The sequence below is a fragment of the Strigops habroptila genome, chromosome 20 (assembly GCF_004027225.2).
Source record: "Strigops habroptila isolate Jane chromosome 20, bStrHab1.2.pri, whole genome shotgun sequence".
Lineage (NCBI taxonomy): Eukaryota > Metazoa > Chordata > Aves > Psittaciformes > Psittacidae > Strigops > Strigops habroptila.
Window position 1 is genome coordinate 1,043,728 of NC_044296.2, and position 13,507 is coordinate 1,057,234.

Consider the following 13,507-nt stretch of genomic DNA (forward strand, 5'->3'; position numbering starts at 1 on the left):
TAGAGGCACTTGGTGGATCTTGCAATGCAGGGAGCTGTCACCCGTGCCTTTGGGCTAATCTCCCAGTGTTTATTCTTGCTGTCACAACACCTTCTTGTGTCCTCATTCAATTTGAGAAAGAAATGTTCCCTGTAATAACACACAGATGGGCCAAGAGAGGAGCACCAGGATGGCTAAGAGGTTACACGATGTGTGGGCAGTCCACAGAGCAGCACGTCCTGGGTAGTCACTGAAGAAGGGAGAACATCATGGAGCAAAGTGCACCTTCCTCCGGGGACAGTATCTTTTCAGGGTCCCCAGGGGGATGCAGCTCACTTGGAAGTTTGCCTTTTGGATGTCTGCTGGGCCTCCGAATTTGGGCGTGAACTGATCTTTCTGCTCAGTCCTGAAGAGGTCCGGTGCCCTCCAGGGTAGCCCCAGGTGTGCGTATTTGATCTGAGGAGAGGAAAGAGCTTTCAGCACAGGGAGATGGGGCTGGGGAAGAGGCAGGTGGTCACATGGAACTTGGCAGCCCCAACATCTGAGCCCCATGTTGCTACCTGAAGGGTCACCCCCCTGGGCAGCTGCATCCTACCTGCATCCTCTCTCTGGCAGAGGCACAGGGTTCTCTGCTGGTAGTGCAAAGAGATATTTACCCTGGCTGGACACCTCTAGCTATGCCAATTTTCCTCCTCTGATCCTCTGTGGGGGACCAGAATCACCTTCCCCCTCCCTCCAACATGACTTGGCTTAGGGATTTGGCTGCCTGTCCTTCCTCTCCCTTCAGAGACTTCTCTCATTTGCAACTCTGCTCCCCACAGAGCATTTGCTTGAGACTGGAAACAGACAGGATTTGATGCATGGCTGTCCCAGCTCAAGAGCACACAGAAACTGGTGATGTTAGTGGGGAGGCTATAGCTTTGCTTGGTATAAACCTGCTTCCCCAAGCCACCCCATGGTAAATCCAAGGCTATTAAGGCTGTACCTGCTGTAGCATCTCTTCAGAGGGTCGTTCTTTCTGCTGTCTGTGTGGAACCAGTGTGGCCTTCATGGTCGTGACAGAACATTCATCTGCTGACAGATGGAATTGAAACAAAAGTTAAATTCAGGCCAGTAAGTTAGGAGGCAGTATCAGAAAAGCTTTGCAGTTGGACTTGCAGTCACAGATCTGCACGCATCTCCTTAATGAGAGGAGAAGACAGGCTTTGCTGTCAGCACTTGGCTTGAAAACTTTTGCCCAGACACAAAACAATTCTCAGGGTGAGGAGGTAAGTGAAGAAATTCAGATGGCAGTTGTAGGAATATCACTCCATAGCACTCCATGCTAGTTGTGGAGCTGCTCCAGAAGTTTGGGGCCAAGGAAAAGATCAATTCAACTGTGATCCATTCCACATTTAGTAAAACAAATGGCTTAAAGCCAGATACTTGGCATGAAGGGACCTCTCTGCTGCAGAGCACTGGCCATCAGAAAGAGGAGGCAAAGTCAGAGGATTTTGCTAATGACCATGACCAGCTCTAACCACATCCCCTCCTGAGGTTGCATAAACACAGAAATCCTCTCCTTCCTCCCACATACACGTACAAAACAACTTCTAAAAACACACGTAGAAAGGGCCTGCCTGGTTTGGGGGTAACAGTCTTATTTTACTAAAGGCGTGTTGCTGCACCAGTGCTTTCCTGCCATCTCCAACTCAAGGTATCTGAGCTGCCTCCCTTCCCAGAGCACTGCCATCCCTTGCACAGAGCTAGGAGAACCTCAGCAAGCTTCATCTGGCACCACCACAGTCTGAGCAATGTCACCTTACTGTGGTAGTCGAAGGGGATGTGGCTCTCCCGGTGGCTCCTGCTGTCTGCCATCACCCTCTCGCTCTGCTGGGGTGGCTGATAGTCCAACTGCTGTGTTGTGCTGAACAAACGGGAGCCTGGATGCTCATCTCCCAGGCAGAGCTTGGTTGGATGCTTGGGAAGCAGCAGGTCAGGCTTGGGGGGGAGGTTCCAGCAGCCAGTCTGCGCTGCTTTATCAGAAACAGGCTGTGCAGGGAAGGGAGAAGGAACAACAGCATTGGCTTTAGGTGCCAGAGTAGCGTACCTAGAAGAAGAGAGGGTCTCCAACAGAGAAACACCTGCACAGCAAAGCTGGGAACAGACCTCTGGGTAGGAGAGCTGTGTAGTAGTAGTGCTTGCCAATGCTCGATTTCTCTCAGGGTCTTCGTCACCTCTGGGGATGGATGAGGCATATTGGTTTGGGTGCACCATAGTTACAGGCTCTGGCAAAAGCAAGAGTGAAGGGTGTCAGAGCACTCCAGTCTCTGAACAACCAGCAGTTGACTCTGTGTCACGGGCTTGCTTTACCTAGATCGTACACTGGGAATTGCTCGGATGTTGAGGTGGAGAATCTAGTACAACCATCCCCCAGCTGCACGTTTGCGTGCTGGATCTGGGAGGCAGCACGTTCCTTGTCGTAGGCTCTGCAAGAGATCAGATAGGAGATGCTTAAACAGCAGTGTTCATCAGAAAGATCAGTTCCTGAGGATGCCCACTAGGTTCTCCACCTGATACCTGTGTGTCCTTTTGTCTGGGGCACTGTAGGCATGTTTCTGCTCACTCATAGATCCACCGATTCCGGGATCCCCAAATTTAATAGATGTGCGCTGAAGGGAAGCCAACAGAGATACAGAGCCTTGCACTTGGTCTTGTTGGACTTCCTCTTCCCCTTCCTTCCTGTCTTTCCATCCATCTGGCTTCCCAGGTAGATGGAAAGATCCCACCCCTTTCAGGACAGAATTCAATATGAGAACTTGCTGTCCTTTAACTGTGTCTTGGTCCTCCCCAAAATCATACTGTTACCTTTTCACTTGGTTTTGCAGGCAGACTCCATTCACCCTTAAACTGTGCTTGATAAGAAGTGTGGTAATAGGACCGTCCATCCCCTTTAATAGTGGGATCACATCCTGCCAAACAGACAGAAGGGGAAATGGTGTTATTTCTAAAAATGCTCTATTTACCCTTGTAAGGAAATATTAATGCTATTGAAACTGCAATCTTGAGGCTCTTTTAGTGTTTTAGTACTACTGAATTTATTCTGTATAATGAAATGGCCAAGTGACACCAGGTTGCAATAAGGTGAGCCACAGCACAGGGATGTGGCACCTCAGAAGCAACGCACCACCTGAGGATGCAGCAAATGTAGAAGAAAGGCTTTGCAGCAAAAGCTTGGCTGGCGAGTGGCTCTAAGAGAGTGCTCTCACCCTGTTCTATAGCATCAGATTGATTTACTCAGCTATAAAAAGAGAAAGCAAAATAACCCCATAGTTCTGACAGCTCCAATTGCTCTCAGCACGACTTGAGCCAAGGCGCCGGACCCCCAGCGCCCAGGAAGCCAGGGCAGCACGGAGGTGCAGCAGCTTACCCCTGTGTGAGCGCCATGGCCTGGCAGCAGGCTGGACCTCATGTGCCGGGTACGAGAAGGTGTAGACGGATGGAAGGAGCTTTATTTTCTCCCTGTCTCCGCAGGGAATGTTGTCCTCCCGTCCCCGGGCGGCGGGCACGGGGGGTCTCTGCGCGGCGGGCTGGGGGCAGGGGAAGCGCTCCCTCGTCTCTGAGGTGAGGACGCGGATGCGGGGGTCCGTGTGCATGCGGACCCCCGGCTCTGGGGGCACAAACGGGGCCAGGGGCTGCAGCGGCCGCTCGGGGAACGCCCGGCGGGTATCCGAGCAGGTCTTCCCCGCCGCCAGCGCCCGGCCGAGCCCAGCACCTGCCCGCTGCGGGGCGGCGGGGCCGGCGGCGGCCTGAGAACCCCCGAGCGCAGGGGGAACTGGGTGTGAGAAAGCGACTCCCAGGCGCTGCCCAGCGCCCAGCGCTCGTCCCCCAGCCGGACGTGGGTCGCCTTCAGGAAGGGAATGCCCGTGAGGGCCGCGGGGATCACCGGCCGCCATGGCGGGAGGCCTCGGCCGCTGCCGGGCCGCGTCTCCATAGCGACGGCTTCCCGGCGAGCCCCGCGCCGCGCCGCCACATCCCGGAAGCGTTGCTATGGCGGCGGGTGCGCTCAGCGGCCTGGTCGCTGCGCTGGAGACCCACCGCGGCCGCGACCGGGCGGTGAGTGAGCGGGTACCGGGAGCGGCGGGGCCGTCCCCGGGGGTCGGGGCCCTCACCGCGCTCTGCCTCCTCCCCGCAGGTCCGTGCGCTCTGGCTATGGCTGCCAGCTGGCGGGCGGAGCGCTGGCGGGCCGCAGGCTTCCCCGTCCGGGCTGCCGGGGAGCCTGCTGGCCGTGTCCGCCCAGCTGAGCGCCTGCCGCACGGCGCTGCGCCTCTTCGATGACTTCGCCATGCTCAGACACAGCTGCGGCTACGGGCTGGGCCCCAAGGTGAGCGCAGGGGGGGAACCGACCGGCCGCACCCCCGTTACCCCCACCCCGGCCCCACCGCAGGAGCCGAGTTGCATGTCCCCGTCCCCCCCCCACCCCCGTGGCTCCCCACAGGACGAGGACGGGCTGGTGCGGGGCGCTGTCGGTGCTCTGCAACGTGGCCAACCAGCTGTACTACCCCTGCGAGCACGTGGCGTGGGCAGCCGCGCCGGCATCATCCGCACCTCGCGCTCAGAAGTGGTGGACCCTGAGCACGGGGCTCTGGGCAGTGGCCCTGCTCCTGGGCATCCTGCGGTAAGGTGGGATGAGGGGGGAAGGAGATGGGCAGGGAATGAAGCGTATCCCACTCAAGGAGTGTCAGGCCACTCCTGGAATACTCCCTGGGCTCAGGTTTGGTCCCTGCTATGCAACAGAAAGATTGTGGACAGGCTGGAGAAGGGCCCACAAAGATGATCCAAGGACTGGGCAGCCGTGTGCTGAAAGGCTGAGAGAGGTGAGTCTGTTTAAGCCTTCAGAAAAGAAGGAGCAGGGAAGACCTTTATCCCCATGTTTCCTGTAGTTAGAGTGGCTACAAAGACAATGGAGACTCCCTTTTTACAAGGAGTTCAAATGGAAAGGATGAGGGGTACGAGTTACTCCTGGGGAGATTCCGACTGGACACAAGAGGAAAAAATCTCATCATGAGAAACAATCAGCCCATTGCAGCGATCTCTCCAGGAAGTGGGGGACTCTTCAGCGTTGGACGCTGTTAAGATTCTGCTTGGTGATGGGCCATTCTAGTCTAGGTCATGCTTTGCCTAGAAAGGTTGGACCTAGAAAGGTTGATCCTTGAATTCCCCTTCCACCCCGCTGTTCTATAGGTCTGTGATTAATCGGGATGAAATGAAGGGCCCTCCAGGCAGCAGAAGGGTGCTCTTCCTCACAGATCAGTTCATGTTGAGAAAAACCCCCTCTCCTTTGCTATAGGAGGAAATAACTCTGTTGTCTTGTTTTCAGATCCCTCAGAATCTTGTGCAGTTAAGAAGAAAGCTGAGGCAGCACACAGCGGTTATGATTGCCCTCCTTGGCCATCCAGCTCATTTACTTCAGCACATACCTGTTCTCATTTTGTGAGCTGTTTGCTAATTGTTAAATACATGATGCGGCTATCACTCACGTTACTTTTGCTTCCAACAGGAACATCTTCGCTCAAAGTCAGAAGGAAGCGAAAGCCCAAGTGAAGGCTGAAGTTCTGAGCATCCTTGCACAAGCGGGCAGATCTCTCCAATGCGATCCATTGGCTGCCTCCAGGATTTCTGTGGGCTGGAAGGTTTCCTCCATGGTTAGTTGGTCTCCTGGGGACTGTATCTTCCCTGATAGGTATCTACCAAGCCTCTAGAGGAGGGAATTCTGAAGCTGTATAAACCATCAGTAAGCTTCAGGAGCCCAATTTTTACCTGGTGAAGATGCCTTTAGTGAGGCAGGATGCACTTTAACTCCCCTGGGAGGCAATGATTGTAAGTTCACCCACCCTGTAATTGGGACTGTAATCAAGATGTCTATTACAGAGAAGACTGTTTGCAGTTAATGATTGTTATCACTCTCCATCAGGGAAATCTTTCAGGTGAATCCTCTGAAAATCAAAACATCTTCTAGGATTGGTAATAGGGGGAAAAAAAAGTCACTTCCATCCTTCCATCCTCTGTCCCAAAAGACAAATGCAACAACCCTCCAGTCTTTGCTGTCACTTAAAAGCGCACAAAGTCACCATTAGGTGGAAAACCAGCCATGGTTCTGTCACATAAAACTTCCGAGGGCTGGATCCTGTGAGCCTGGGCATGGTGCCCTGGGAGGTGACCCGGATCATGGGAGTTTCTCCATCAGATATCCCAGCGTTTGAGCCCAGAACTGCTGCCCCCAGCAGAAACTGGAGCGAGCGGTTATTTTGTGATGGTTGCGTTTCTCTGGAGGCAAGAGGGGAAAGAAATAACCACTGGGAGCCGTGCGGGGCTTTCTTCGGGTCTGCGTTGCTCATTTAAGGACAAATACTGGAAGTTGGGACTTTTCGGGTAAAGGAGAAGCCGCAGCGAGCCTCCAGCCGTGCCTTGCTGGGCTGCCGCCGGGTGGAGCTCTTCCACCGGGCTCCGGCCAACGGACTCGTGCCTTTGAAAAGCGGCGAATGTGTTAATCCCCGTTCAAAGAACCAATCAAACCTCTGTCAAGATGAGTTTTACAGTTATATTTCTAGGTGGTGCCAATAATAAACGAGATGAATGCTTCAAAGCTGACCTTGAGTGATCGTTCCTTCCTGATAACCAGGCAAACGTGCTTTTACCTGCTTCTAGAAAGCTCCAAGTGGTGCCTGGGCAACAGGAAACGTTTGTGCTGGGGGAGCTTGCAGGTTACCGGCCTTCGTTGTACCAAAAGAATCGGGAGCACCTGATGAAGCAGCAGGAAAATGCACCTTTGGAAAACAGTTGTGCTTTAGCGTGTGTGGTGCTCGTGCTCCTGCAGCGCCGAACGGCGCCTTCCTCGGAGCTCCGACCTCCTCTTCTCTGGTTTTTTTGTCGTTGCTTTTGGCACGGGCATGTGAAACTCGCTCTTGCCTGTGTCCAAAGAGCAGAGCAAGGACTCAATCGATACTCATTATCTTTTGCCCTGTCCTTGCTGTTTATCTGCACTTTCACTCTGCAGTGCAGCCCCGAGGACGCCTTCCTGGCTGCGCTCCCAGTTTGCTGTCAGATCTTCAGGGTTTAATAAGAAATCAGGTTCTATCTTTTTAGATTAACCACACGAAGCCAGTCCTCCTGGATCCCCTCTCCTGCTCAGTGTGGGACCTACAGAGATCTAAAAGACCCAAATATGTCTCTGATACCAAAATCTCTACTACACTTTCAATTTTAATATAGAGAAGGGTCCCTCTCAGCTGCTCTGAGTGCATTTGCTTCGCCTGCTTCCTTGCTGAGCAATTTGGAAGTGCAGGACAAAGCAAAGATAAAGCAAAACGTGGTCATCCCGAATTCTATGGAGCAGTGTCACTGGCACACAGTACTCCAGCCCCTGCGGTGGCTGCAGCCGCCTGCCCAGGGCAGAACTCGCTCTTTTGTGGCGCAAGCCCTTGCACGCACAGACCCCATCCTCCCCGAAACGGCCTTTTTCGGGTTCTTTTTCCTCTTTTCCGCTGCGGCCATCAGCCCAACCCGCTTCCTGCTTTGCTCCACGCAGGAAAACACTTCCTAAGCGTGGATGGATGGTGGGTTCCGGGAGTGACCGTGGCAGCAGCAAGCCGAGCCCAGCCGGGATGGATCTCCCGTCCCTTCGGGAGAGTTACGGCATCTCCGGGGCTGCAGCCAGGCTTGAGGAGGGTCCCAGCCACCGACCCGGCCCCTCGGCCTTGCTGCGGGCGGGAGCGGAGAGCCCCGGCCCGGGGGGAGCAGCGCTGCGGGGCGGGCAACGGAGCTCGGGGGGCGACACACGGACACGCTGCCGCCGGGCGGGAAGGGGTTAAGGGGCGGCGCATGCGCACGCCCGGCGCCGGCTCCCATTCACAAAAGAGCGAGCGCAGGGCGCTTGCGGCCGCTGATTGGCTGCTCCGGCGCCGGGGGGGGGCCACGCGGCGGGGCGCGGCGGCAGAGCGAGCGGCGGGAGCGGAGCGAGGTGCGGGAGCGATCGGCGCTGCGCGGGTCCCGCTGTACCGTGCCCTGCACCCGCCTCTGCTCCGGGACCGCCCGGTGCCCCGCTTCGGGCTGCGCTGGGCGAGCCCCGCCGCTGCGGGACGCCCCCCTCCCTCCGCTCTCCTCTTACCGGTCGGATTCCGCAGTCCCGCCGTCCCGCTGCAGCCGTCCGGCGCGGTCCCAGCTGCACCCCCGCCGGTCCCGGTGCTTCCTGTGCTGGCTGTCCGGTTTTCCCTTTGCAGAACAGCCTCAGCACCATGTCCGTGAGCAGCCACGAGAACCGGAAATCCCGCTCGAGCTCCGGCTCCATGAACATCCACCTCTTCCACAAACCGGGCCACGCCGACAGCCTCCTCACCACCTCAACCTGCTCCGCAAGCGGCACCTCTTCACCGACGTGGTGCCGGTCTTAGCGGACCAGCCCGCGATTCGTCCCAGCGCCCCTCCTGCGCGCTGGGAACCAGACCTTCCACTGCCACCGGGCTGTCCTGGCGTCCTGCAGCCGCTACTTCGACGCTATGTTCAGCGGGGGCCTGAAGGAGAGCAAAGACGCTGAGGTCAACTTCCACGACTCCCTCCATCCCGAGGTGCTGGAGCTGCTGCTGGACTATGCCTACTCGGCGCGGGTGCTTATTAACGAGGAGAACGCCGAGTCCTTGCTGGAAGCTGGGGACATGTTGCAGTTTCAGGATATTCGAGATGCTTCGGCTGACTTTCTGGAGAAGAATCTCTACCCCGGGAATTGCTTGAACATGCTGCTGCTGTCCGATGCCCACTGCTGTGAGCGGCTGCTGGAGCTGTCCTGGAGGATGGCGTTGGCCAACTTCACCTCGCTCTGCAAGACTGAAGATTTCCTCCGACTGCCCAAAGACAAGCTGCTGGAGCTGGTGGAGAGTGAAGAGCTGGAGGTAGAGGATGAGACATTGGTCTATGAAGCTGTTATAGGTTGGATCCGGTACGATTTGCCCCGACGTCATGAAGTTCTGCCAGAGCTGCTGCGCTCGGTCCGCCTGGCCCTTCTGCCTGAGTCCTACCTGCGGAAGCAAGTGGCCTGTGAGAAGCTGGTGACCAGCCACAAGCTGGGGGAAGAGATCGTGGCTGACGCCGTCCGATGCAAAATGAAGATCCTGCAAAATGATGGCTTGGTGACAGGCTGCTGTGCCCGACCCCGCAAGGTCAGCCAGGCCCTGCTGCTGCTCGGGGGCCAGACCTTCATGTGCGACAAGATTTACATGCTGGATCATAAAACCAGCGAGATCATTCCTCGTGCTGACATCCCGAGCCCTCGGAAAGAGTGCAGCGCCTGTGCTATCGGGTGCAAGGTGTACATCACCGGCGGCAAAGGCTCCGAGAACGGAGCTTCCAAAGATGTCTGGGTTTACGACACCCTCCACGACGAGTGGGGAAAAGCTGCTCCCATGCTGGTGGCGCGGTTTGGCCATGGCTCCGCTGAGCTGGACCACTGCCTGTACGTGGTGGGGGGTCACACAGCAGGGAGCGGTGCCTTCCCGGCCTCTCCCTCCGTCTCTCTCAAGCAAGTGGAACACTACGACCCGCAGCTGGACAAATGGTCCTTGGTGGCTCCTCTCCGCGAAGGCGTGAGCAACGCCGCCGTGGTGGGAGCCAAGATGAAGCTGTTTGTCTTTGGTGGCACCAGCGCCAACCAGGAGAAGCTGCCCAAGGTGCAGTGCTTCGACCCCTGCCAGAATCGCTGGACGGTGCCCGCCAGCTGCCCGCAGCCCTGGCGGTACACGGCCGCCGCCGTGGTGGGCAGCCACATCATCGTCATCGGCGGGGACACTGAGTTCTCCGCCAGCTCCGCATACCGCTTCCACAGTGACACCTTCCAGTGGTCCAAGTTTGGGGATGTTACCGCTAAGCGCATCAGCTGCCGCGCCGTCACGTCGGGGAACAGACTGTACGTGGTGGGGGGCTATTGCGGGGCTCAGCGCTGCAAGACGCTGGACTGTTACGACCCAGCATCCGACACCTGGAACAGCGTCACGACGGTGCCTTATTCCCTCATCCCCACCGCCTTCATCAGCACCTGGAAGTACCTGTCTGCCTGAGCCGCGGCGTGGTGAAGGACCTGGAAGGTAAATAGTTGTGGATCGACCCAGAGCTCCTCTATGTAACTTTGTGCTGCACAAGGGGTAAACCCTGAGGGGCAGATGCATGTGGAACCGAACTGGGACTGGAGTTGTTGTAGAGAACAGCCTTGTGTGAGCATCAGCTCCAGAAATGTGCTTCATGGCTGGTAGTTTGATCTAAAACTCTGCAGGAGAGAGAACAAACATCTCTTTAGGTGCCGAAATGCTGCGGGGAGAAGATTAGTATTAATAACAAGACACTTAACCTGGCGTTCCAGCCCTTCCACTGAGTCTTGGCCTATGCAAAGATTTTGGGGAATGCTGTCTGTGAGGAGGATTGGGTGTCATCCCTGGTGCAGAAGGCTCCTCAGTCGCTGGTTAAGAAGCAGGCTGTCTGCAGGAGACCCAGCGGTGCCATGGGAGGCTGGTGGCTGCTTTTAGCACAGCCTCCTCCTCCTCCTGGTGCCACGGTTAATCTGCTAGTGGCACCCAAATGTCTTGCGGGTCGCGAGGGCTGTGAGCTGGTGCCAGAACAAGATTATAGCTGGGATTTAGTCCCAGAATGGTTGGTAATTGCATGTGTAAGACAAGCCCTGTCTACATATAAGCACAGGGTTTCTCCGCTTCTAATTATTCTCTGGTGTCCCTTTCATGCCGCTTCTTTCCTGCAACGCAGCCATTAACTCTTTAAAAGTTTGCAACTGGAATTAAACCTTTCTAAAGGGTCCTGGCCTAAAATATCCTGTGATACCATAGAAAACTCCTGCGTGTAGAGGGCAATAAGCAGCCATCGCACCACTGTAGTAGCGGTCTCTGTTGGCTTTGAGGCTGCTGCACACTGGTCTCACAATACTCTCTTCTGCACTACAGGCTTCACACCTCATGTTGCCAGTGTCTCCCTTCCCTGAGGATCCAGGCAGAAGACACAGGCAGCAGGAGCCTCCTCCTCCCCAGTGAATCTGACCTGGATGCCAGCCCTTGCATGGATCCCTTAGCACCAGCAGGAGTCAGGGCTTTGGCTTTGAACCGGTTCTGTAAATCCCCTTCGTTCCCAGCGGGGAAGGGGCAGCTTGTGCTGGCCCTGGAGACAGCAAAAGGTTTCCAAGTTTTCTCCTAAAACTTATATGAGCTCAGAGGAGGAACCAGAGGAATGTTTTGGGTTAAGTGTTACTTACTAGAAAGGACTCAGGAAGCTCCTAAGTCACTGGCAGCAGGCTCTGGGCTGTGCTGCTGCCTGCTGTGACCTGGCAGCACCAGAGGCAGCTGCCTGAGATGTCTTAACACGTGACAGTACTTTGCCCATGGGCTGGTTCTGTACTTTTTATTTTAATATAGAGCAGTTGTGTGTGTTTATTACTCAGCCTGGAGCTGCTTCAATAAATCTGAATAAAACCCACTGTGTCCCTTGTCTGTATGCTTGAACAGCAAGTTTTCGCAGCCCACACTTGAGTAAAATAGTGAAAAGTATTCCCTGCTTGAGTCCAAATCTCTATCAGCCGTCAAAGGCTCAAATCTTCCTCTCTCTTTGTAACATGGGACTTAGGAAGGCTCCGGTACTGCCTTCTAGCTTTGAAGGGCACACAGATCTGTTTAAAACTCCAAAGATTAAGCTGTTCTCTGCCTTTACGTGGAAACCCATCCTCTGCAGAGTTGGGTTTCCTCACTGCCGAAAAGAATGGGGGAAAGCACTGCTGCTTCTCCTCCCGAGGCCTGTGTGCTGCAGGCCGTGCTGCAGGTGATGGCAGCAGTGGTTGGGAAGGGAAGGCTCTGTTATGGGTGGGAGATAGGAGACAAGAATCAGCATGGTCAGAGGAAAGGTGCAACTGTCTCACCACAGAAGCAGGGTTTGGGTGTGATCCATTACTCAGTTTCAGAGGTAAATAAATCAATGTCACAACCCTTCCTAGCTACTAATAAAGGCAAGAACCGGCAAGACTGGGAGGAAGAGAGCTGCCCTGCTGCTGGTGGCTGAAGCAGGTAAACGGACTTCATCCCCATTCTGGTTTCTGATGCCCCTGTCATTTTCAGCCCCAGGCTGGGCCTTTCTTCATAGCCCTCACTGTGTCACCTCTCCATCACGTGCAGAGACCAACGGGAGGCTTGTGCACCAGGCTGCAGGGAAGAGGAGCCCACAGCCTGCCCTGCAGACGCAGGCTGGAGCACCCCAGGCAGCAGAATAGAATCATTTAGGTTGGAAAAGACCTTTTAGATCTGGAGAGAGACTTTTTGCCAAGGGCCTGTAGGGACAGGACAAGGGGAATGGCTTTAACCTGCCAGAGGGGAGACTGAGATGAGCTCTGAGGCAGAAGCTCTTCCCTGTGAGGGTGCTGAGGCGCTGGCCCAGGGTGCCCAGAGAAGCTGTGGCTGCCCCATCCCTGGCAGTGTTCAAGGCCAGGTTGGACACAGGGGCTTGGAGCAACCTGCTCTAGTGGAAGGTGTCCCTGCCCGTGGCAGGGGGTTGGAACTGGAGGAGCTTTAAGGTCCCTTCAACCCAAACCAGGCTGGGATTCTATGACCCAGCAGCTGGAGCATGGGGCGGCTCCCAGCTTGGCCGTGCCTCGTACACGAGCAAGCTTGCAGCCCAGAGGAAAGTCACAGCACAGGACCAGAAGCCAGCAGGGAAGCGTCTCCATCCCTGTTAGACAGCCTGGAGCTGCTTCACCTTTGTTATACCTACAGCTAATCCTGAGTGTCAGACAAAGTCCAACTTTGCTCAGCAAGGCAGAGGAGCAGAGGTTTCATCCGCAGCCATTTCAGCAGCAGCTGGTTCAGTTGTGCTGCCAAGCAATAAACGCTGGCTCCCGGCCACATCCGCCTTTTGCACCAGGGACAAAGTCGCTTCTAGGTCCATCTGCCTCTTGTGTCACCCTCATGGCATCTGCAGCCAGGGGAGCGAGCTGCCCTGCTGCTGAAGCCTTTGTGAGCGTCTCTGAGTTGTTTCCTCATTTCAAACTGAACTTACAGCCCAATGCCTCTCAGGGAAAACCAGCACTTCAAGCACACCTGGGCTTGGCTGCTCCACAGTGGCTCCCCACCGCTGGCAACAAAGCCGGAGCTGCTTTTCATCGCTTTCATCCTCCTTCATCTGGCAGAAAGCCCCATGGTGTCCCTCCAGCCCCACCTCCTCCTGGTAGGAACCAGCTCTCAGCACAGCAGGGAGCACCCCTGGGGAAATCTAGACACCTTTTGCATGCTTGAAATCATCCCAACAGACCTGTTTTCCCAGTTGGATATTTCCATGCATTGATCCACTCGCTGCTTCAGTGCTGGGGCCAGAAGATTTAGGCCAACTGGGCTGCAGGTGAATTTGGTGTAGGGGGTTCATTTGGTTACTGGGACAGAAATCCTCCTGAATGAATAGAATTCATTTAGAATCTCAACCTAGCTCAAACCTAGGCCTCTCCTCCTAGCCCAGAACCTCA

The 13,507-nt window shown here is 55.6% G+C and overlaps 3 protein-coding genes across 4 annotated transcripts; 2 read left to right on the top strand and 1 right to left on the bottom strand.

Annotated features, from left to right (window-relative positions):
- Positions 1 to 47: 47 nt before the first annotated feature.
- On the bottom strand, positions 48 to 3,779 carry TEX45 (testis expressed 45). Its single transcript, XM_030509697.1, has 8 exons — positions 3,389 to 3,779; positions 2,827 to 2,930; positions 2,539 to 2,630; positions 2,332 to 2,447; positions 2,128 to 2,246; positions 1,785 to 1,986; positions 965 to 1,053; positions 48 to 435 (listed from the first exon to the last, which is right to left on the bottom strand). Exons 1-8 carry the CDS (start codon positions 3,612 to 3,614, stop codon positions 247 to 249), a joined length of 1,137 nt encoding a protein of 378 aa, XP_030365557.1. The 5' UTR covers positions 3,615 to 3,779; the 3' UTR covers positions 48 to 246.
- Positions 3,780 to 3,996: 217 nt separating this feature from the next.
- PEX11G (peroxisomal biogenesis factor 11 gamma) lies at positions 3,997 to 6,606 on the top strand. Its single transcript, XM_030509698.1, is given in 6 exon segments — positions 3,997 to 4,074; positions 4,154 to 4,342; positions 4,457 to 4,636; positions 5,339 to 5,390; positions 5,521 to 5,594; positions 5,596 to 6,606. Coding segments are annotated over 6 exon segments (711 nt in total). The 5' UTR covers positions 3,997 to 4,008; the 3' UTR covers positions 5,746 to 6,606.
- A 1,653-nt stretch (positions 6,607 to 8,259) lies between these two features.
- On the top strand, positions 8,260 to 11,476 carry LOC115618282 (ectoderm-neural cortex protein 1-like). Of its 2 annotated transcripts, XM_030509691.1 has the most exons (3): positions 8,260 to 8,398; positions 8,442 to 10,091; positions 10,956 to 11,476. In XM_030509691.1, the coding sequence occupies exon 2, from the start codon at positions 8,514 to 8,516 to the stop codon at positions 10,062 to 10,064; it is 1,551 nt and encodes a 516-aa protein (XP_030365551.1). In that variant the 5' UTR covers positions 8,260 to 8,398; positions 8,442 to 8,513; the 3' UTR covers positions 10,065 to 10,091; positions 10,956 to 11,476. The 2 variants fall into 2 exon arrangements, with proteins under 2 accessions (XP_030365551.1, XP_030365550.1); XM_030509690.1 differs by lacking the exon at positions 10,956 to 11,476 and having other exon boundaries at positions 8,442 to 10,512.
- The last annotated feature ends 2,031 nt before the right edge of the window (positions 11,477 to 13,507 follow it).

Excerpts from the sequence above, each read along its gene's own strand:
- TEX45 (XM_030509697.1), bottom strand. The coding sequence starts at position 3,614 with ATGCACACGGACCCCCGCATCCGCGTCCTCACCTCAGAGACGAGGGAG. Across the intron at positions 2,931-3,388 it reads GCCATGGCGCTCACACAGGG|GATGTGATCCCACTATTAAA; the intron begins GTAAGCTGCTGC and ends TCTGTTTGGCAG. Across the intron at positions 1,054-1,784 it reads CATCCCCTTCGACTACCACA|CAGATGAATGTTCTGTCACG; the intron begins GTAAGGTGACAT and ends TCCATCTGTCAG.
- LOC115618282 (XM_030509691.1), top strand. The coding sequence starts at position 8,514 with ATGTTCAGCGGGGGCCTGAAGGAGAGCAAAGACGCTGAGGTCAACTTC.